At 53.5% G+C, this 23638-nt stretch overlaps 1 protein-coding gene across 1 annotated transcript in view; it reads left to right on the forward strand.

Moving 5' to 3' along the window:
* The first annotated feature begins 258 nt into the window (after positions 1 to 258).
* slain2 (SLAIN motif family, member 2) overlaps positions 259 to 23638 on the forward strand; it is an 81141-nt gene continuing 57761 nt past the window's right edge. The window contains exon 1 of the mRNA XM_059989154.1: positions 259 to 959. Within this exon, the coding sequence (XP_059845137.1) occupies positions 541 to 959 (419 nt within the window). The 5' untranslated portion in view covers positions 259 to 540. The remainder of the gene's footprint in view (positions 960 to 23638) is intronic.

The raw sequence follows: 23638 nt of genomic DNA on the forward strand, positions 1-23638 counted from the left end.
CAACCATCCACTGAAATACAATGGTCTTTTTTTAACGTCCACTCTTTCAAACCAGACATTTTCCGAAGGATCGACTGTGAAGTGGATGAAGGGCTCAAATCCTATTGTGTGTGTCAGTGGACCTTCCTGAACAGGGCACTGGCCAATCTCGGTCATAGTGTAGGGGCACCAAATTGCTGGCCCCAGTCCCGCACTGGCTGCTTTTTTATGCAGTAATGGGGACTGGAATAGACAACGACGCAGGCAAAAGGGTCATGTCACTGGAGGCCATAATGATGTCATAAATAAGGAACTGGGTGGAATCTGATGACGTCAGGGTCTGGAAAAGGGCGGGGCCTGCTGATGTCATGAGGCGGAGGGAGGAGTCAGGCGGCAGAAAGATGGCGGCGGGCAGATGATAGCTGAGCTGGAGTTGGGTGTGGGGATTGTGTGGCTGTGATCGCAGTAGCGTGCGTCATGTGCCGGTGGTAGCAGAAGAAGGAGGAGAAAGGGAAGGAATAAAGAGACGACAAGGAGGGAAAAGTCGAACAAAGCGGCGCGATGGAGGACGTTAACTCGAACGTTAGTGCCGACCTGGAAGTACGGAAGCTGCAGGAGTTGGTTCGCAAACTCGAGAAGCAGAATGAACAGCTGAGGACCCGTTCCACCATATTGAGTCCGAAACACACGGCACCGGTCCCCGCACCCGCACCCACACCCGCCCCTGCCGGCAATTCGTGGCAGCCCCTCCTCGCCTGCTGCCCCAGCCCGGGCCAGACTCTGGAAGGGGAGGTCCTGTCGCAGCTCACGCAGCGGGGAGGAGCCGTGACCCAGTCGCCGGGATCTTGCGGCCTCTCGGGCTCGATCGGCTGGGATAGCCCCGGGCTGGCAGAGCGTACGGTGTTGGATGAGGTGGCGACGTTGGATCTGGAGACAATGAGTCTGCAGGATGATGGTGATCAGGAGGAAGAGGACAGCTGGTGAGTAGAAGGGCGGGCACGGTCCGACTAACGGCACCCGCCCAGTGTCTGGGTTGAAGGTAGCCTCTTGAAACATTGTCTGGCATTGGGATGTAACTCACTGCTGCTGCCCTTCTACCAGTGTCTCTTCCTTTCATTACATGTGGCTTTAAATTTGGTGTTTTGATATCTAATCTCGTATGTTGGGATCCTTTGAAAACCTAGACATTGATGTATGAATGTGAGATTGGAAACAAGCTAAATGTTAATCTGGTGCTGCCTTAGGATAGTTGGGATGTGGTTTTCTTTTTACTCAAAGATCTATATCTTCTAATTCTGTATATATAACTTCTGCAGAGAAAATTGATTGAAGTTTGTGGCTGTTTGCTAAAATTTTAATATTTATGGAAGCAATGTTGCAGTAAAATACTGTTAAAATTAAGAATATTGTGACTAAATTGTTGAGGGATTTATGAATGTGATGTGTATTGTTAATATGCCCGCCCTTTTCAAGTAATCACAATTTTTTGAAAATACTTTAGGAAGCCAGTTTTTTCCCCAAGTATGTGTTCTTTTTATATAAAATAATGTTTAACAGTATAGATTTTACACTCCTGAAACAGTTTCATGGCATCACCTGTTGTATTTAATCTGTTTCTTCGTGTGAAGTGTCCTTTGATGTGATGCTAAAAAAAATCAGAAAACTTTAATGCAATATTCACTGTAATATAAGCAGCACACACAAAATGCTGGAGGAGCTCAGCAGGCCAGGCAGTACAGTATCTATGGAAAAGAGTACAGTTGACATTTTGGACCAAGACCCTTCATCAGGACTGAAGGGCCCTGATGAAAATTCTTTGTGATTTGTTTGGTTTCAGTGTCTTTCAAGTCTACAGTACAACAAACCACTAATGCCTTATTTGCTTCAATTTGTGCAATGGCTATATTAATATACTTCAATATCTTCTTACACTTATTAATCCAGAGCAGTAATCTGAAAAGATATACTTCTGATTTTTGATTTTGACTAAACTAGCTAATCAGTATTTGTATATGTACAAATCTTAATGTGCCTAATATATTTTTTTTAATCAAATGTTGGTAAGTACAAGTTCAAATTATTTCTTTACAAACTGACTCATGGAAGACGAGAGATTGTAGATGCAGGAATCTGGAGCGACAAACATTCTTCTGGAGAAAAGGTATTGTTGATGTTTTGTAGTCCTGTTGCAGGACTTGAACCCAAAATATCAACAATGTTTTCCTCGCACAGATCCTGTTTGACCCACTGAGTTCCTGCACTGCATTTTGTGATTCATGGAACTCCCTCTGTTCTATGTATCTCTGCTGAACCAATGGTTCAATTTAATGTCAGAGAATGTATGCAGTATATAGCCTGAAATCCTTACTCTTTGCAGACATCCACAAAACAGGAAAAAAAAACAAAGCATTGCAGAAATTTCAGAACCCTAAAGCCCCCCTCCCTCCAATACACAAGCAGCAGCAAAAGCATTAGTTTCCCCCCCATGCAAGCAATAGCAAAGCCCCCAGAGAGATCATGATCCAGAGTCCATCAAACCGACCATCCCTCCCGACACTTACACACCTCAGACAGGTTCTCTCATTAGTGAGGAAGAGAGAGACATCACTCCTGCAACAAACAAGAGCTTGAGGCCAGCGGCTCAATGTTACAGTCTTCCATGTCGCTTCTCTGAGCCCCACATCTCGACTGACAGGCTGTCATTGACCATCAAAAGATCGGGAGAGGAGGTCACTAGAGTACATAGTGCCTTCTTCCAACAACAGTGCACACCACCTGCTGTCTTGATGTTTCAGTCTCCTGCAACGCTTCAGTCGATGGCATCAGCAGGGAACTGTGTCGTCTGCAGGGCCACATCCTGAAAGTGCATGTCAAGTCCGAAAATGAGAGCCTACTGCCCGTGGAGAACCGCAGTTTGAAATGCAACTGTAGATCACAGACTCCGACGAGATCCCCCCCCTCCCCAGCCACCTTAAAAGAAAAGAGAAACATGAGAAAAAAAGAATAAGCTGATTTGCGCACAAACAGGAAGAAGTTGTAAAAATGTCTGACGCCATCTTTTCTATACCTTGCTAGTACAATCAAGATTGATTTATGCAGACAGAAGTGATTGCTGATGCTGAAATCTCAAACAAAAAATAAAACACAAGCGGCATCTTGGTGAGTCTCAACCTGGAAGATTGACATGCAACTATTGCCTCCACAGATGCTGCTTGACCTTCTGAGTTTTTCCAGCATTCTGTTGTTTTGTTTCTTTTGCTGCTGTTCAGTCATCTATCTTCCATTGAAGGTTATTAGTGATAAGGAATGTGAGTTTATGTTGATTTTTATAAATGGTCAAAAGCAGATGATGCATCCTGAAAAAGTATGATATTGATGTGAATTCCCATCTTTGGAATTTGAGAATGTAATTCTGATTGCATCACAATCTTGTAAATAAGAAGGTTTTTTTGTTAGTTTTGTCTGTTTACTTGTCTGAACTGTTTTAGCATATTGGTCTGTCAACAATGTAAAAGAGTTGCAGGGACTCGGCAAAGTTTTTGCACATTGACTCTTTGCTCAGGTGAAACTGGCATTTATTGTTCTTGAGAAGATGGTGGTCTGCCTTCTGGAATTGATGAAGTCATCGTGCAGGTACTCCTGCTGTGTTTTCACGTGGAGAGTTTCCGATCTTTACTTGGGACAGTTATGAGTTTCCAAATTCTGACTTGCAGAATCGGTGTTAGGCAGCACAGAAACGGGCCTTTTGTCTGGTTCAGATTCTTGTTCCTATTCTGATTACCAGCGCCTGGTCTGTAGCCTACTACTTTGCAGTTCACCCGCTCATCAGGTGTTGTTCTTGTGATTCCTTCTCAGATAGAATTTCTCCAGACTGTAACCATTTTCAGGGTGAAGAACATTTCTTCTTACTTGTCACCTTAAACCTACACCCTCTAATCATGGATAGCTCAGTAAACTATTGACCTTATCCTCCTTTCATAGAAATTTGCCAATCATTCTGCTGTATAATCATTGTTTCTATAATCAATGTTGTATTGTTCCCCACACCACAACCCTCTTGTTTCCTCCAGTTTTCTCTGTAGCTGTTAACGTTGTGTTGTTAGTCCTGCTCTTTGTCATGTTTTAGTTATAGCAATGATGCTGTACTTTCCTGTTTGTCAGTGCCCTGAGTCATCGGCTTTATTTACTGAATTCTTTGCAATCAAATATATACCGAAGAAATACATAAACCTCAGCACAATTCTTGTCGTTAATCTAGTCATCGTTTCAGGTGCATTCCGTACTGGCTTGCTGGTTATGTCCTTGTGTTTCCATCCTTGTGAATTTAATGTACTAAAGTCTTAGGCACACATAGATGGCGAGAGTACCTAAGACTTTTGCAGAGTACTGTATTTGTCAGCGTGGAGCAGACAACGTATTTGAAAATCTGGCGAGAACAAAGGATGTTGGGAATGGCAAGGGTGAGGTGCCCCGGGAAGGGTGTGGTTCAGTTGGCAGAGGAGTGCCAGGGATGGGTGGGGGTGGAACAGGTGCAGACACACCCTGCCCTAAAATACAAGGCAAGGTAATGTGATTCTAAACAATTTGTTTATTGATCATTATAGAATGTCTCTCTAGAGCTTCCTGCTCCCTCCCTTCCCCCTTTTCCTAACCATGATTCCCCTCTCCCTGCCCCCTTCCCACTCCCAGTCATGAAATTAGATTTGTTTTGCGCTAGCATTGCAATGCAATACATAAAATTACTGCAGTACTGTGCAAAGTCTTAGGCTCCCTAGCTGCAGTGTGTATATGTTCTCAAGACTTTTGCATACTGTATGCATGAATTCTTGTCTACTAGTCAAGTTAGAATCTCCCCAATAGCATTGGAAAAACTCTGTGGCAAATTAATCCCAGCTCTGTTGAAGTGGAACATTCCATGATATGCAAGCCCTGCCTGTCTCTGGAATCAGTCCCACTGTGCTGGGAATTGAAACTTTCTCACCCTACTACATTTCCACCTAATTCATCTATACTGTTCTTCTGTTTTTATACTAATTACTACATGACATCAGCAATAATCTGAAGTTATTATCTTTCTCAAATTCCTAAAATCTGCTTGTAGAGAAACAGTTTCTGCCTTTAATCATAGCACCACAGACTCTAAATATGTTCCCTCTAGTTTGAAGTGTTGTACAGCTGCTTTGTGACACTCATAATCTTGCATTGGGGGGTGAAACATGTTGCAGTCGGTCTCTGGCCAAAGAAACCTTTTTGCTTCCAGATAATTTTTTAAACTGATTTTTCCAGCTAAGCCATTAAAGGTTCTTGTGAGTTACTTTTGAGTGTACTCCCCAGAGATTGAAGCTATTTGCTGTGTTAGTTGCAGGGGCTACTCCAGTGTTGCCTGCCTGGTCCTTTTGCCTGACTAGCTCTTGCGCAACTGACGATTTTTGATTCTGGTAATCACGCTTCTTAAAAGTGACCAGCAGTAACATTTGGTCAGATAATTGAAATGTTTAATCAATGTTTTCATTTTGATATTTTGAATAATTTTTCTGATCCTGGAAGTAAGTCTTCATTTATATTTGGATTGTATTGCCTTTAAGGCATTTGTTTAGTTTATTATATTTTCGCTTTAGTAATTCGTTTGTTATCGTTTTCTAGTTAAAGTTCAGGTTGTTTAAAGTAAATTCGTTGTCTGTGATATATCGCGGCATGTGATGACATCACACCCGGTTTCGCCGCGTCTTGTGGGAAAATACCGGTTTGGAGAAACGGGAAGGAGGGGGCTTATGTGTGCAGGATCAGCGCGAGAAAAGTTTTCTTTCTGCGCACTAGTAACATTAGTGAAGCAACACCATAAGTTCATGAGATAATCGATATGTTGAATTAAAAATGTTAACACTGATTCTGTTAAAAGTAATGATGGTTGATAAATTTCATGTTTTTTGTTATTTAAAGAATTGCGGATAGTTTGTGTTGAAGTGTATTTAAAGCCAGTCGATGGCGTAGGTAGATTCTGACTGTTGCACTTTAATGTAATATAGTTGTTGTAGTTTTACTTTTGCAAGTATTTATGATGTAAATGTGATGTCAAGAAGGAAACAAATACTGTATATATTTTGTATTGTTTTATCAACAGTTTTCACCATACGTTAATGTGGAAGAGTAAACTGTTAATCTTACTTGGACCGCCTCATTGACTGGTTTATGCTTGGTGTTTAGTTCAGAGTTCTTTTACACCTGTGCGAGAACACTACATGGATGATTGAGTGACCTCCAATTTATTGAAGCATGAAGGTACCTTTAGTAATTGTTAACTTGATGGCATTTTGGACCTGCTTTGGAAAATGAGCGATCTGTCACTTTACTGTCTCCCAAGGGAGTTCAGTGAGGTTGGGAAGGAGTGTGCATCCTGGAGACCTGGAAGCCTGGACTCAGGTTGCAAGCCCATGATCAATTCCATTGCTTCTCTCCCATTGATTTGTTGAGCAAGGTGGATGTTGGTGAAGATGAGAGTGGAGGACAGGTGGGTGTTCGGCCGGTCTCTCTCTAACTACTCTCAGAGGAAAATCTTGGGTTCTACGTTATAAGGATTGGTCAGTAAGGCTTGCGGCTGTGCACTCGTATTGAGAGACTTTATGGTTGATGTTGCATGCATGAGGAGATTCTGGTTACTCTTGTCTTTGCTGTTTTGAGTGGTTTGATTGAGAACTGGGAAGCTTTGGTGAAGACCGGTTTACAGTAAGCTAGTGATTGGCACTGAGTTGAACTAAACTGAATACTCCTGGTTTGAGGAACACAAAGGATAATTTAATTTTCTTCATTAATAATTGCTTTATTATCATGATGTATGGTTTTTGGCCTATTTAGTGTGTCAGGAGCAAGTCCAGAGTATTTCATTAACTTGTGGTACTTGTCTTGTAATGCTGCTTGAAAGTTTTTTAAAGCTCCCTTCATATTTTTTTCTGATAAGATGTGACACTTTATTTTCTTGCGTTTTAATTATTTGAGTTTGAAGTGCAGAGGTTATTTCATTAAATGCAATCCATAAATCTGCAAACAATTTATAAAGTGTATGTAGTTGTTGAAAATTAGTTTCTTAAAAATATCAATGTAATTATAAATCTTTACTCGATTTATGAAATTGCACTATTAAAGGAAAATGCTATTTTTTACATTCAGGTATGGATAGTGCAGCTGCCTTGCGACCTTAGCAATTGGGGTTCAATCCTCACTGGCTTAGTGTATATGTGGAATGTCTACACCTCCCCATGAGTGTGGACTTTTCTTCCCCCTCCTGTGTGTACAAGCTTCCTCCCACATGCTAAGAATGTCATTGTTAGTACGTTAATTGACTACCATATATCCAAGTGTGGATGGATAGGTGGAGGATCAGGGTGGAATCAATGTGTCTGCTTAAGAGAAGAAGTCACAGGGAAATGGAGTGATATTGGGAGGGGGTCTTTGAGAGCCAGCATAGATTTAATGGTCCAAATGGCCTCCTGTATTCTAAATTAATAATTAAATTTGCACAGCATTGACAAGTCTGGCACTTATTGATCATCCTTAATTGTCTTTGAGAAGGTAGTTTGAGTGCCAATTTGAACCACTGCGGTTCATTTGGTGTAAACATGCTAGAACAGTTTGACCTCTGCATTTCCCCTTCCAGCGTGATTTAGAATGCATAGCAATTCCATTATCATTACAGGATCTAAATTATGGAATTTTTTGCGCTATTGCATAATTGTAGGGGAGCTGCAGGATTTAGAGCCAGCAATAATATGAGGTGTGATTTGTTGATATGGGAACTTTTAGGTAATGGTAGGGTGGTCAGACCAGCCTAGTGTGTAATTGCAGTGTATTTTGCAGGTGCATGCATTTTTTTTTAAAAAATGAAGCCCTTACCAATTTACCCCTTGTCACCCTGTATGTTGTTGCTTTACCAGGATTTCATCTCATCTTTAAGTACATCCTCCCCATATTTGACCTGATGTTTTGAATTTTAATGATGTCTGGAATCAATGTTGAAGATATTTAGGGTGATTTACCAACCATTATGCTACCATTACTATTTCTCTTTTGTGATAATGGGTTGAGATGTACCCAAGGATTGTGATGGCAGGTATCTCAATATGGTTTTGAATCAGTAAAGGAACAATGCCAGCTTATGTTACCTCAAAAATGTCAGATAAATTGGTTAAGTATGCCAGTGCCAAACTTTATTTGCTCTGTACCACTTTGCCTGGTATTATCCTGAGTTCCTACCTCCTTATAGTTGCAGATTTATAGCTATTTGTATCATCTTCTGTATCCTTTATTGTTCAGACTACTTCAAAATATTAGTTTGATTCAGCTATCATCTGATTGTGCTCCCATGATGATACTCCATACTCTCCTTCCATTGAGCTTTCACACATTTTTTAACTTGTTTATAAACAACTACAGAATCTCTTATCTACTTTTTAAAATTTCTAAAAAGCTTTGACTTCTACTCTCATCATCATCATTTTGTGCTGTCCCGTTACATAGGCAGTCATGGCTTTTGATCATGATTGTTCTTAGCAGATTTATCTACAGAAGTGGTTTGCCATTGCATTCTGGATGGGCAACTCCAGCCATTATTAATACTCTTCAGAGATTGTCTGCCTGGAGTTGGTCACATAACCAGGACTTCAAAGGTACATTTAATGTCAGAGAAATGTATACAATATACATCCTGAAATGCTTTTTCTTCGCAACCATCCATGAAAACAGAGGAGTGTCCCCAAAGAATGAACGACAGTTAAAATGTCAGAACCCTAAAGTACCCCACCTGCTTCCCCCCCCATGTGTAAGTGACAGCAAGCAGCAATCCCTCATCCCCCCCCGTGTGTGAGTGACAGCGAGCAGCAACCCCTCATCCCCCCCCGTGTGTGAGTGACAGCGAGCAGCAACCCCTCATCCCCCCCCCGTGTGTGAGTGACAGCGAGCAGCAATCCCTCATCCCCCCCCGTGTGTGAGTGACAGCGAGCAGCAACCCCTCATCCCCCCCCCCCGTGTGTGAGTGACAGCGAGCAGCAACCCCTCATCCCCCCCCGTGTGTGAGTGACAGCGAGCAGCAACCCCTCATCCCCCCCCCCCCGTGTGTGAGTGACAGCGAGCAGCAAACCCTCATCCCCCCCCGTGTGTAAGTGACAGCGAGCAGCAACCCCTCATCCACCCCCGTGTGTAAGTGACAGCGAGCAGCAACCCCTCATCCCCCCCCCCCGTGTGTGAGTGACAGCGAGCAGCAACCCCTCATCCCCCCCCCGTGTGTGAGTGACAGCGAGCAGCAATCCCTCATCCCTCCCTGTTTGTAAGTGACAGCGAGCAGCAATCCGCCATCCCCCCCCCCCGTGTGTAAGTGACAGTGAGCAGCAATCCCTCATCCCCCCCCCGTGTGTAAGAGACAGCGAGCAGCAATCCCTCATCCCCCCCTGTGTGTAAGTGACAGCGAGCAGCAATCCCTCATCCCCCCCCGTGTGTGAGTGACAACGAGCAGCAATCCCTCATCCCCCCCCCGTGTGTAAGTGACAGCGAGCAGCAATCCCTCATCCACCCCCCGTGTGTAAGTGACAGTGAGCAGCAATCCCTCATCCCCCCCGTGTGTAAGTGACAATGAGCAGCAATCCCTCATCCCCCCCCCAGTGTGTAAGTGACAACGAGCAGCAATCCCTTATCCCCCCCCCGTGTGTGAGTGACAGCGAGCAGCAATCCCTCATCCCCCCCCCGTGTGTAAGTGACAGCGAGCAGCAATCCCTCATCCACCCCCGTGTGTAAGTGACAGTGACCAGCAATCCCTCATCCCCCCCCCCAGTGTGTAAGTGACAGCGAGCAGCGATCCCTCATCCCCCCCCCCCAGTGTGTAAGTGACAGCGAGCAGCAATCCCTTATCCCCCCCCCCAGTGTGTAAGTGACAGCGAGCAGCAATCCCTCATCCCCCCCCGTGTGTAAGTGACAACGAGCAGCAATCCCTTATCCCCCCCCCCCAGTGTGTAAGTGACAGCGAGCAGCAATCCCTCATCCCCCCCCCGTGTGTAAGTGACAGCGAGCAGCGATCCCTCATCCCCCCCCCGTGTGTAAGTGACAGCGAGCAGCGATCCCTCATCCCCCCCCGTGTGTAAGTGACAGCGAGCAGCAATCCCTCATCCCCCCCCCCGTGTGTAAGTGACAACGAGCAGCAATCCCTCATCCACCCCGTGTGTAAGTGACAGTGAGCAGCAATCCCTCATCTCCCCCCCCCCCATGTGTGAGTGACAGCAAGCAGCAATCCCTCATCCCCCCCGTGTGTAAGTGACAACGAGCAGCAATCCCTCATCCCCCCCCCGTGTGTAAGTGACAGCGAGCAGCAATCCCTCATCCCCCCCCCGTGTGTAAGTGACAGCGAGCAGCAATCCCTCATCCCCCCCCAGTGTGTAAGTGACAGCGAGCAGCAATCCCTCATCCCCCCCGTGTGTGTGACAGTGAGCAGCAATCCCTCATCCCCCCCCCGTGTGTAAGTGACAGCGAGCAGCAATCCCTCATCTTCCCCCCCCGTGTGTAAGTGACAACGAGCAGCAATCCCTCATCCCCCCCCCGTGTGTAAGTGACAACGAGCAGCAATCCCTCATCCCCCCCCCGTGTGTAAGAGACAGCGAGCAGCAATCCCTCATCCCCCCCCCGTGTGTAAGTGACAGTGAGCAGCAATCCCTCATCCCCCCCCCCCCAGTGTGTAAGTGACAACGAGCAGCAATCCCTCATCCCCCCCGTGTGTAAGTGACAGCGAGCAGCAATCCCTCATCCCCCCCGTGTGTAAGTGACAGTGAGCAGCAATCCCTCATCCACCCCCCGTGTGTAAGTGACAGCGAGCAGCGATCCCTCATCCCCCCCCCGAGTGTAAGTGACAGCGAGCAGCAATCCCTCATCCCCCCCCATGTGTAAGTGACAGCGAGCAGCAATCCCTCATCCCCCCCCGTGTGTGAGTGACAACGAGCAGCAATCCCTCATCCCCCCCCCCCCGTGTGTATGTGAAAACGAGCAGCAATCCCTCCTCCCCCCCCCGTGTGTGTGACAGTGAGCAGCAATCCCTCATCCACCCCCCGTGTGTAAGTGACAGCGAGCAGCAATCCCTCATCCCCCCCCATGTGTAAGTGACAACGAGCAGCAATCCCTCATCCCCCCCCGTGTGTGAGTGACAACGAGCAGCAATCCCTCATCCCCCCCCCCCCGTGTGTATGTGACAACGAGCAGCAATCCCTCCTCCCCCCCCCGTGTGTGTGACAGTGAGCAGCAATCCCTCATCCACCCCCCGTGTGTAAGTGACAGCGAGCAGCGATCCCTCATCCCCCCCCCGAGTGTAAGTGACAGCGAGCAGCAATCCCTCATCCCCCCCCATGTGTAAGTGACAGCGAGCAGCAATCCCTCATCCCCCCCCGTGTGTAAGTGACAGCGAGCAGCAATCCCTCATCCCCCCCCGTGTGTAAGTGACAGTGAGCAGCAATCCCTCACCCCCCCGTGTGTAAGTGACAGCGAGCAGCAATCCCTCATCCCCCCCCCCGTGTGTAAGAGACAACGAGCAGCAATCCCTCATCCCCCCCCCGTGTGTAAGTGACAGCGAGCAGCAATCCCTCATCCCCCCCCCCCGTGTGTGAGTGACAGCGAGCAGCAATCCCTCATCCCCCCCGTGTGTGAGTGACAGTGAGCAGCAATCCCTCATCCCCCCCCCCCGTGTGTGAGTGACAGCGAGCAGCAATCCCTCATCCCCCCCCCGTGTGTAAGTGACAGCGAGCAGCAATCCCTCATCCCCCCCCCCCGTGTGTGAGTGACAGCGAGCAGCAATCCCTCATCCCCCCCCCCGTCTGTAAGTGACAGCGAGCAGCAATCCCTCATCCCCCCCCCCCCCCCGTGTGTAAGTGACGGTAAGCAGCAATCCGCCATCCCCCCCCCCGTGTGTAAGTGACAGCGACCAGCAATCCCTCATCCCCCCCCGTGTGTAAGTGACAGCGAGCAGCGATCCCTCATCCCCCCCGTGTGTAAGTGACAGCGAGCAGCAATCCCTCATCCCCCCCCCGTGTGTAAGTGACAGCGAGCAGCAATCCCTCATCCCCCCCCCCGTGTGTAAGTGACAGCGAGCAGCAATCCCTCATCCCCCCCCCCGTGTGTAAGTGACAGCGAGCAGCAATCCCTCATCCCCCCCGCGTGTGTAAGTGACAGCGAGCAGCGATCCCTCATCCCCCCCCCGTGTGTAAGTGACAGCGAGCAGCGATCCCTCATCCCCCCCCGTGTGTGAGTGATAACGAGCAGCAATCCCTCATCCCCCCCGTGTGTAAGTGACAGCGAGCAGCGATCCCTCATCCCCCCCCCCGTGTGTAAGTGACAGCGAGCAGCGATCCCTCATCCACCCCCCGTGTGTGAGTGACAGTGAGCAGCAATCCCTCATCCCCCCCCGTGTGTAAGTGACAGCGAGCAGCAATCCCTCATCCCCCCCCGTGTGTAAGTGACAGCGAGCAGCAATCCCTCATCCCCCCCCGTGTGTAAGTGACAGCGAGCAGCAATCCCTCATCCCCCCCTGTGTGTAAGTGACAGCTAGCAGCAATCCCTCATCCCCCCCCGTGTGTAAGTGACAGCGAGCAGCAATCCCTCATCCCCCCCCCGTGTGTAAGTGACAGCGAGCAGCAATCCCTCATCCCCCCCCCGTGTGTAAGAGACAACGAGCAGCAATCCCTCATCTCCCCCCCCCGTGTGTAAGAGACAACGAGCAGCAATCCCTCATCTCCCCCCCCCGTGTGTAAGTGACAGCGAGCAGCAATCCCTCATCCCCCCCCCCCCCGTGTGTAAGTGACAGCGAGCAGCAATCCCTCATCCCCCCCCCGTGTGTAAGAGACAGCGAGCAGCAATCCCTCATCCCCCCCCGTGTGTAAGTGACAGCGAGCAGCAATCCCTCATCCCCCCCCGTGTGTCAGTGACAGCGAGCAGCAATCCCTCATCCCCCCCCGTGTGTAAGTGACAGCGAGCAGCAATCCCTCATCCCCCCCCCGTGTGTAAGTGACAGTGAGCAGCAATCCCTCATCCCCCCCCGTGTGTAAGTGACAGCGAGCAGCAATCCCTCAACCCCCCCCCCGTGTGTAAGTGACAGCGAGCAGCAATCCCTCATCCCCCCCCGTGTGTAAGTGACAGCGAGCAGCAATCCCTCATCCCCCCCCGTGTGTCAGTGACAGCGAGCAGCAATCCCTCATCCCCCCCCCGTGTGTAAGTGACAGCGAGCAGCGATCCCTCATCCCCCCCCGTGTGTAAGTGACAGTGAGCAGCAATCCCTCATCCCCACCCCGTGTGTGAGTGACAGCGAGCAGCAATCCCTCATCTCCCCCCCCCGTGTGTAAGTGACAGTGAGCAGCAATCCCTCATCCCCCCCCGTGTGTAAGTGACAGCGAGCAGCAATCCCTCATCCCCCCCCCGTGTGTAAGTGACAGTGAGCAGCAATCCCTCATCTCCCCCCCCCCATGTGTCAGTGACAGCGAGCAGCAATCCCTCATCCCCCCCCCGTGTGTAAGTGACAGTGAGCAGCAATCCCTCATCCCCCCCCGTGTGTAAGTGACAGCGAGCAGCAATCCCTCATCTCCCCCCCCCATGTGTAAGTGACAGCGAGCAGCAATCCCTCATCCCCCCCCCGTGTGTAACTGACAGCGAGCAGCAACCCCTCATCCCCCCCCCGTGTGTAAGTGACAACGAGCAGCAATCCCTCATCCCCCCCCGTGTGTAAGTGACAGTGACCAGCAACCCCTCATCCCCCCCCCGTGTGTAAGTGACAACGAGCAGCAACCCCTCATCCCCCCCCCGTGTGTAAGTGACAACGAGCAGCAATCCCTCATCCCCCCCCCGTGTGTAAGTGACAGTGAGCAGCAATCCCTCATCCCCCCCCCGTGTGTAAGTGACAGCGAGCAGCAATCCCTCATCCCCCCCCGTGTGTAAGTGACAACGAGCAGCAATCCCTCATCCCCCCCCGTGTGTAAGTGACAGTGAGCAGCAATCCCTCCTCCCCCCCCCGTGTGTAAGTGACAACGAGCAGCAATCCCTCACCCCCCCGTATGTAAGTGACAGCGAGCAGCAATCCCTCATCCCCCCCCATGTGTAAGTGACAGTGAGCAGCAATCCCTCATCCCCCCCGTGTGTAAGTGACAGTGAGCAGCGATCCCTCATCCCCCCCCCCCCGTGTGTGAGTGACAGCGAGCAGCAATCCCTCATCCCCCCCCCGTGTGTAAGTGACAGCGAGCAGCAATCCCTCATCCCCCCCCATGTGTAAGTGACAGTGAGCAGCAATCCCTCATCCCCCCCGTGTGTAAGTGACAGTGAGCAGCGATCCCTCATCCCCCCCCCCCGTGTGTGAGTGACAGCGAGCAGCAATCCCTCATCCCCCCCCCGTGTGTAAGTGACAGCGAGCAGCGATCCCTCATCCCCCCCCCCCCGTGTGTAAGTGACAGTGAGCAGCAATCCCTCATCCCCCCCCCGTGTGTAAGTGACAGCGAGCAGCGATCCCTCGTCCCCCCCCCCAGTGTGTAAGTGACAACGAGCAGCAATCCCTCATCCCCCCCCCCCCGTGTGTGAGTGACAGCGAGCAGCAATCCCTCATCCCCCCCCGTGTGTAAGTGACAGTGAGCAGCAATCCCTCATCCCCCCCGTGTGTAAGTGACAGTGAGCAGCAATCCCTCATCCCCCCCCCCGTGTGTGTGACAGTGAGCAGCAATCCCTCATCCCCCCCCCGTGTGTAAGTGACAGCGAGCAGCAATCCCTCATCCCCCCCCCGTGTGTAAGTGACAGCGAGCAGCAATCCCTCATCCCCCCCCGTGTGTAAGTGACAGCGAGCAGCAATCCCTCATCCCCCCCCGTGTGTAAGTGACAACGAGCAGCAATCCCTCATCCCCCCCCGTGTGTAAGTGACAACGAGCAGCAATCCCTCATCCCCCCCGTGTGTAAGTGACAGTGAGCAGCGATCCCTCATCCCCCCCCCGTGTGTAAGTGACAGCGAGCAGCAATCCCTCATCCCCCCCCCGTGTGTGAGTGACAGCGAGCAGCAATCCCTCATCCCCCCCCGTGTGTAAGTGACAGTGAGCAGCAATCCCTCATCCCCCCCGTGTGTAAGTGACAGTGAGCAGCAATCCCTCATCCCCCCCCCCGTGTGTGTGACAGTGAGCAGCAATCCCTCATCCCCCCCCGTGTGTAAGTGACAGCGAGCAGCAATCCCTCATCCCCCCCCCGTGTGTAAGTGACAGCGAGCAGCAATCCCTCATCCCCCCCCGTGTGTAAGTGACAGCGAGCAGCAATCCCTCATCCCCCCCCGTGTGTAAGTGACAACGAGCAGCAATCCCTCATCCCCCCCCGTGTGTAAGTGACAACGAGCAGCAATCCCTCATCCCCCCCGTGTGTAAGTGACAGTGAGCAGCGATCCCTCATCCCCCCCCCGTGTGTAAGTGACAGCGAGCAGCAATCCCTCATCCCCCCCCGTGTGTAAGTGACAGCGAGCAGCAATCCCTCATCCCCCCCCGTGTGTAAGTGACAACGAGCAGCAATCCCTCATCCCCCCCCGTGTGTAAGTGACAGTGAGCAGCAATCCCTCATCCCCCCCCCGTGTGTAAGTGACAGTGAGCAGCAATCCCTCATCCCCCCCCGTGTGTAAGTGACAGCGAGCAGCAATCCCTCATCCCCCCCCGTGTGTGAGTGACAACGAGCAGCAATCCCTCATCCCCCCCCCCCGTGTGTAAGTGACAGTGAGCAGCAATCCCTCATCTCCCCCCCCCATGTGTCAGTGACAGCGAGCAGCAATCCCTCATCCCCCCCCCGTGTGTAAGTGACAACGAGCAGCAATCCCTCATCCCCCCCCCGTGTGTAAGTGACAGTGAGCAGCAATCACTCATCCCCCCCCGTGTGTAAGTGACAGTGAGCAGCAATCCCTCATCCCCCCCCGTATGTAAGTGACAACGAGCAGCAATCCCTCATCCCCCCCATGTGTAAGTGACTACGAGCAGCAATCCCTCATCCCCCCCCGTGTGTGAGTGACAACGAGCAGCAATCCCTCATCCCCCCCCCCCGTGTGTAAGTGACAGTGAGCAGCAATCCCTCATCTCCCCCCCCCATGTGTCAGTGACAGCGAGCAGCAATCCCTCATCCCCCCCCCGTGTGTAAGTGACAGCGAGCAGCAATCCCTCATCCCCCCCCCCCCGTGTGTGAGTGACAGCGAGCAGCGATCCCTCATCCCCCCCCGTGTGTAAGTGACAGTGAGCAGCGATCCCTCATCCCCCCCGTGTGTAAGTGACAGTGAGCAGCAATCCCTCATCCCCCCCCGTGTGTGAGTGACAGTGAGCAGCAATCCCTCATCCCCCCCCCGTGTGTAAGTGACAGCGAGCAGCGATCCCTCATCCCCCCCCGTGTGTAAGTGACAGTGAGCAGCAATCCCTCATCCCCCCCCCCGTGTGTGAGTGACAGCGAGCAGCAATCCCTCATCCACCCCCCGTGTGTGAGTGACAGTGAGCAGCGATCCCCCATCCCCCCCCGTGTGTGAGTGACAGCGAGCAGCAATCCCTCATCCACCCCCCGTGTGTGAGTGACAGCGAGCAGCGATCCCTCATCCCCCCCCGTGTGTAAGTGACAACGAGCAGCAATCCCTCATCCCCCCCAGTGTGTAAGTGACAACGAGCAGCAATCCCTTATCCCCCCCAGTGTGTAAGTGACAGTGAGCAGCAATCCCTCATCCCCCCCCGTGTGTAAGTGACAACGAGCAGCAATCCCTTATCCCCCCCAGTGTGTAAGTGACAGTGAGCAGCAATCCCTTATCCCCCCCAGTGTGTAAGTGACAGTGAGCAGCAATCCCTCATCCCCCCCAGTGTGTAAGTGACAACGAGCAGCAATCCCTCATCCCCCCCCGTGTGTAAGTGACAGTGAGCAGCAATCCCTCATCCCCCCCGTGTGTAAGTGACAACGAGCAGCAATCCCTCATCCCCCCCAGTGTGTAAGTGACAACGAGCAGCAATCCCTCATCCCCCCCCCGTGTGTAAGTGACAACGAGCAGCAATCCCTCATCCCCCCCAGTGTGTAAGTGACAACGAGCAGCAATCCCTTATCCCCCCCCCCAGTGTGTAAGTGACAGCGAGCAGCGATCCCTCATCCCCCCCCGTGTGTAAGTGACAGCGAGCAGCAATCCCTCATCCCCCCCCATGTGTAAGTGACAGCGAGCAGCAATCCCTCACCCCCCCGTGTGTAAGTGACAGCGAGCAGCAACCCCTCATCCCCCCCCCGTGTGTGAGTGACAGCGAGCAGCGATCCCTCATCCCCCCCCGTGTGTAAGTGACAGCGAGCAGCAATCCCTCATCCCCCCCGTGTGTAAGTGACAGCGAGCAGCAATCCCTCATCCCCCCCCCCGTGTGTAAGTGACAGTGAGCAGCAATCCCTCATCCCCCCCGTGTGTAAGTGACAGTGAGCAGCAATCCCTCATCCCCCCCCCCCGTGTGTAAGTGACAGCGAGCAGCAATCCCTCATCCCCCCCCGTGTGTAAGTGACAGTGAGCAGCAATCCCTCATCCCCCCCCCCCGTGTGTAAGTGACAGCGAGCAGCAATCCCTCATCCCCCCCCGTGTGTAAGTGACAGCGAGCAGCAATCCCTCATCCCCCCCCCCGTGTGTAAGTGACAACGAGCAGCAATCCCTCATCCCCCCCCCCGTGTGTAAGTGACAACGAGCAGCAATCCCTCATCCCCCCCCGTGTGTAAGTGACAACGAGCAGCAATCCCTCATCCCCCCCCGTGTGTAAGTGACAACGAGCAGCAATCCCTCATCCCCCCCCCCCGTGTGTGAGTGACAACGAGCAGCAATCCCTCATCCCCCCCCCCCCGTGTGTAAGTGACAGCGAGCAGCGATCCCTCATCCCCCCCCCCGTGTGTAAGTGACAGCGAGCAGCAATCCCTCATCCACCCCCCCCCGTGTGTAAGTGACAGCGAGCAGCAATCCCTCATCCCCCCCCCCGTGTGTAAGTGACAGCGAGCAGCGATCCCTCATCCCCCCCCCGTGTGTAAGTGACAGCGAGCAGCGATCCCTCATCCCCCCCCCGTGTGTAAGTGACAGCGAGCAGCAATCCCTCATCTTCCCCCCCCGTGTGTAAGTGACAGCGAGCAGCAATCCCTCATCCCCCCCCCGTCTGTAAGTGACAGCGAGCAGCAATCCCTCATCCCCCCCCCCCGTGTGTAAGTGACAGCGAGCAGCGATCCCTCATCCCCCCCCTGTGTGTAAGTGACAACGAGCAGCAATCCCTCAACCCCCCCCCCGTGTGTAAGTGACAGTGAGCAGCAATCCCTCATCTTCCCCCCCCGTGTGTAAGTGACAGCGAGCAGCAATCCCTCATCCCCCCCCCCCGTGTGTAAGTGACAGTGAGCAGCAATCCGTCATCCCCCCCCCCGTGTGTAAGTGACAGCGAGCAGCAATCCCTCATCCACCCCCGTGTGTAAGTGACAGTGAGCAGCAATCCCTCATCTCCCCCCCCCCCCGTGTGTGAGTGACAGTGAGCAGCAATCCCTCATCCCCCCCCGTGTGTAAGTGACTACGAGCAGCAATCCCTCATCCCCCCCCCGTGTGTAAGTGACAGTGAGCAGCAATCCCTCATCCACCCCGTGTGTAAGTGACAGCGAGCAGCAATCCCTCATCCCCCCCGCGTGTGTAAGTGACAGTGAGCAGCAATCCCTCATCCCCCCCCCGTGTGTAAGTGACAGTGAGCAGCAATCCCTCATCCCCCCCCCCCGTGTGTAAGTGACAACGAGCAGCAATCCCTCATCCCCCCCCCGTGTGTGTAAGTGACAGTGAGCAGCAATCCCTCATCCACCCCGTGTGTGAGTGACAGCGAGCAGCAATCCCTCATCCCCCCCCCCCGTGTGTAAGTGACAGTGAGCAGCAATCCCTCATCCACCCCGTGTGTAAGTGACAGCGAGCAGCAATCCCTCATCCCCCCCCCGTGTGTAAGTGACAACGAGCAGCAATCCCTCATCCCCCCCCCCGTGTGTAAGTGACAGCGAGCAGCAATCCCTCATCCCCCCCCCGTGTGTAAGTGACAACGAGCAGCAATCCCTCATCCCCCCCCCCGTGTGTAAGTGACAGTGAGCAGCAATCCCTCATCCCCCCCCGTGTGTGAGTGACAGTGAGCAGCAATCCCTCATCCCCCCCCCGTGTGTAAGTGACAACGAGCAGCAATCCCTCATCCCCCCCGTGTGTAAGTGACAGCGAGCAGCAATCCCTCATACCCCCCCGTGTGTAAGTGACAGCGAGCAGCAATCCCTCATCCCCCCCCCGTGTGTAAGTGACAGCGAGCAGCGATCCCTCATCCCCCCCGTGTGTAAGTGACAGTGAGCAGCAATCCCTCATCCCCCCCCCGTGTGTAAGTGACAACAAGCAGCAATCCCTCATCCCCCCCCCGTGTGTAAGTGACAGTGAGCAGCAATCCCTCATCCCCCCCCCGTGTGTAAGTGACAACAAGCAGCAATCCCTCATCCCCCCCGTGTGTAAGTGACAGCGAGCAGCAATCCCTCATCCCCCCCCGTGTGTAAGTGACAGCAAGCAGCAATCCCTTATCCCCCCCCCCGTGTGTAAGTGACAGCAAGCAGCAATCCCTTATCCCCCCCCCGTGTGTAAGTGACAACGAGCAGCAATCCCTCATCCCCCCCGTGTGTAAGTGACAGCGAGCAGCAATCCCTCATCCCCCCCCCGTGTGTAAGTGACAGTGAGCAGCAATCCCTGAACCCCCCCCCCGTGTGTAAGTGACAGTGAGCAGCAATCCCTCATCCCCCCCCCGTGTGTAAGTGACAGTGAGCAGCAATCCCTCATCCCCCCCGTGTGTAAGTGACAGTGAGCAGCAATCCCTCATCCCCCCCGTGTGTAAGTGACAGTGAGCAGCAATCCCTCATCCCCCCCGTGTGTAAGTGACAGCGAGCAGCAATCCCTCATCCCCCCCCCGTGTGTAAGTGACAGCGAGCAGCGATCCCTCATCCCCCCCCCCCCAGTGTGTAAGTGACAGTGAGCAGCAATCCGTCATCCCCCCCGTGTGTAAGTGACAGTGAGCAGCAATCCCTCATCCCCCCCCCGTGTGTAAGTGACAGCGAGCAGCAACCCCTCATCCCCCCCCGTGTGTAAGTGACAGCGAGCAGCAATCCCTCATCCCCCCCCGTGTGTAAGTGACAGCAAGCAGCAATCCGTCATCCCCCCCCCGTGTGTAAGTGACAGTGAGCAGCAATCCCTCATCCCCCCCCCCGTGTGTAAGAGACAGCGAGCAGCAATCCCTCATCCCCCCCTGTGTGTAAGTGACAGCGAGCAGCAATCCCTCATCCCCCCCCCGTGTGTGAGTGACAACGAGCAGCAATCCCTCATCCCCCCCCCGTGTGTAAGTGACAGCGAGCAGCAATCCCTCATCCACCCCCCGTGTGTAAGTGACAGTGAGCAGCAATCCCTCATCCCCCCCGTGTGTAAGTGACAACGAGCAGCAATCCCTCATCCCCCCCCCAGTGTGTAAGTGACAACGAGCAGCAATCCTTTATCCCCCCCCCCCAGTGTGTAAGTGACAGCGAGCAGCAATCCCTCATCCCCCCCCCGTGTGTAAGTGACAGCGAGCAGCAATCCCTCATCCACCCCCGTGTGTAAGTGACAGCGAGCAGCGATCCCTCATCCCCCCCCCAGTGTGTAAGTGACAACGAGCAGCAATCCCTTATCCCCCCCCCCAGTGTGTAAGTGACAGCGAGCAGCAATCCCTCATCCCCCCCCGTGTGTAAGTGACAACGAGCAGCAATCCCTTATCCCCCCCCCCCAGTGTGTAAGTGACAGCGAGCAGCAATCCCTCATCCCCCCCCCGTGTGTAAGTGACAGCGAGCAGCAATCCCTCCTCCCCCCCCCGTGTGTAAGTGACAACGAGCAGCAATCCCTTATCCCCCCCCCCAGTGTGTAAGTGACAGCGAGCAGCAATCCCTCATCCCCCCCCGTGTGTGAGTGACAACGAGCAGCGATCCCTCATCCCCCCCCGTGTGTAAGTGACAACGAGCAGCAATCCCTCATCCCCCCCCCGTGTGTAAGTGACAGCGAGCAGCAACCCCTCATCCCCCCCCCGTGTGTAAGTGACAGTGAGCAGCAATCCCTCATACCCCCCCGTGTGTAAGTGACAGTGAGCAGCAATCCCTCATCCCCCCCCCGTGTGTGAGTGACAGCGAGCAGCAATCCCTCATCCCCCCCCCGTGTGTAAGTGACAGCGAGCAGCAATCCCTCATCCCCCCCCGTGTGTAAGTGACAGCGAGCAGCGATCCCTCATACCCCCCCCGTGTGTAAGTGACAGTGAGCAGCAATCCCTCATCCCCCCCCCGTGTGTAAGTGACAGCGAGCAGCAATCCCTCATCCCCCCCCGTGTGTAAGTGACAACGAGCAGCAATCCCTCATCCCCCCCCCGTGTGTAAGTGACAGCGAGCAGCAATCCCTCATCCCCCCCCGTGTGTAAGTGACAACGAGCAGCAATCCCTCATCCCCCCCCGTGTGTAAGTGACAGTGAGCAGCAATCCCTCATCCCCCCCCCGTGTGTAAGTGACAGCGAGCAGCAATCCCTCCTCCCCCCCCCGTGTGTAAGTGACAGCGAGCAGCAATCCCTCATCCCCCCCCGTGTGTAAGTGACAACGAGCAGCAATCCCTCATCCCCCCCCGTGTGTAAGTGACAGTGAGCAGCAATCCCTCATCCCCCCCCCGTGTGTAAGTGACAGTGAGCAGCAACCCCTCCCCCCCCCGTGTGTAAGTGACAGCGAGCAGCGATCCCTCATCCCCCCCCCCCAGTGTGTAAGTGACAACGAGCAGCAATCCCTCATCCCCCCCCGTGTGTAAGTGACAGTGAGCAGCAATCCCTCATCCCCCCCCCCGTGTGTAAGTGACAGTGAGCAGCAATCCCTCATCTCCCCCCCCCCCGTGTGTGAGTGACAACGAGCAGCGATCCCTCATCTCCCCCCCCCATGTGTGAGTGACAGTGAGCAGCAATCCCTCATCCCCCCCCCGTGTGTGAGTGACAGTGAGCAGCAATCCCTCATCCCCCCCCCGTGTGTGAGTGACAGTGAGCAGCAATCCCTCATCCCCCCCCCGTGTGTGAGTGACAGTGAGCAGCAATCCCTCATCCCCCCCCCGTGTGTGAGTGACAGTGAGCAGCAATCCCTCATCCCCCCCCCCGTGTGTAAGTGACAGTGAGCAGCAATCCCTCATCCCCCCCGTGTGTAAGTGACAACGAGCAGCAATCCCTCATCCCCCCCCCCCCGTGTGTGAGTGACAGCGAGCAGCAATCCCTCATCCCCCCCCGTGTGTGAGTGACAACGAGCAGCAATCCCTCATCCACCCCCCGTGTGTGAGTGACAACGAGCAGCAATCCCTCATCCCCCCCCGTGTGTAAGTGACAGCGAGCAGCAATCCCTCATCCACCCCCGTGTGTAAGTGACAACGAGCAGCAATCCCTCATCCCCCCCCCCGTGTGTATGTGACAACGAGCAGCAATCCCTCCTCCCCCCCCCGTGTGTGTGACAGTGAGCAGCAATCCCTCATCCCCCCCCCGTGTGTAAGTGACAACGAGCAGCAATCCCTCATCCCCCCCGTGTGTAAGAGACAGCGAGCAGCAATCCCTCATCCCCCCCGTGTGTAAGTGACAGCGAGCAGCGATCCCTCATCCCCCCCCCGTGTGTATGTGACAACGAGCAGCAATCCCTCCTCCCCCCCCCGTGTGTGTGACAGTGAGCAGCAATCCCTCATCCCCCCCCGTGTGTAAGTGACAGTGAGCAGCGATCCCTCATCCCCCCCCGTGTGTAAGTGACAGTGAGCAGCAATCCCTCATCCCCCCCCCCCGTGTGTAAGTGACAGTGAGCAGCGATCCCTCATCCCCCCCCGTGTGTAAGTGACAGTGAGCAGCAATCCCTTCTCCCCCCCCCCCCGTGTGTAAGTGACAGCGAGCAGCGATCCCTCATCCCCCCCCCGAGTGTAAGTGACAGCGAGCAGCAATCCCTCATCCCCCCCCATGTGTAAGTGACAGCGAGCAGCAATCCCTCATCCCCCCCCCCGTGTGTAAGTGACAGCGAGCAGCAATCCCTCATCCCCCCCCCGTGTGTGAGTGACAGCGAGCAGCAATCCCTCATCCCCCCCGTGTGTAAGTGACAACGAGCAGCAATCCCTCATCCACCCCCCGTGTGTAAGTGACAACGAGCAGCAATCCCTCATCCCCCCCCCCGTGTGTAAGTGACAGCGAGCAGCGATCCCTCATCCCCCCCCCCGTGTGTAAGTGACAGCGAGCAGCGATCCCTCATCCCCCCCGTGTGTAAGTGACAACGAGCAGCGATCCCTCATCCCCCCCCGTGTGTAAGTGACAACGAGCAGCAATCCCTCATCCCCCCCCCCGTGTGTAAGTGACAGCGAGCAGCGATCCCTCATCCCCCCCCCCCGTGTGTAAGTGACAGCGAGCAGCGATCCCTCATCCCCCCCCCCGTGTGTAAGTGACAGTGAGCAGCAATCCCTCATCCCCCCCGTGTGTAAGTGACAGTGAGCAGCAATCCCTCATCCCCCCCGTGTGTAAGTGACAGTGAGCAGCAATCCCTCATCCCCCCCGTGTGTAAGTGACAGTGAGCAGCAATCCCTCATCCCCCCCGTGTGTAAGTG

This window comes from Hypanus sabinus, chromosome 14 (genome assembly GCF_030144855.1).
Source record: "Hypanus sabinus isolate sHypSab1 chromosome 14, sHypSab1.hap1, whole genome shotgun sequence".
In the NCBI taxonomy this organism is placed as follows: domain Eukaryota; kingdom Metazoa; phylum Chordata; class Chondrichthyes; order Myliobatiformes; family Dasyatidae; genus Hypanus; species Hypanus sabinus.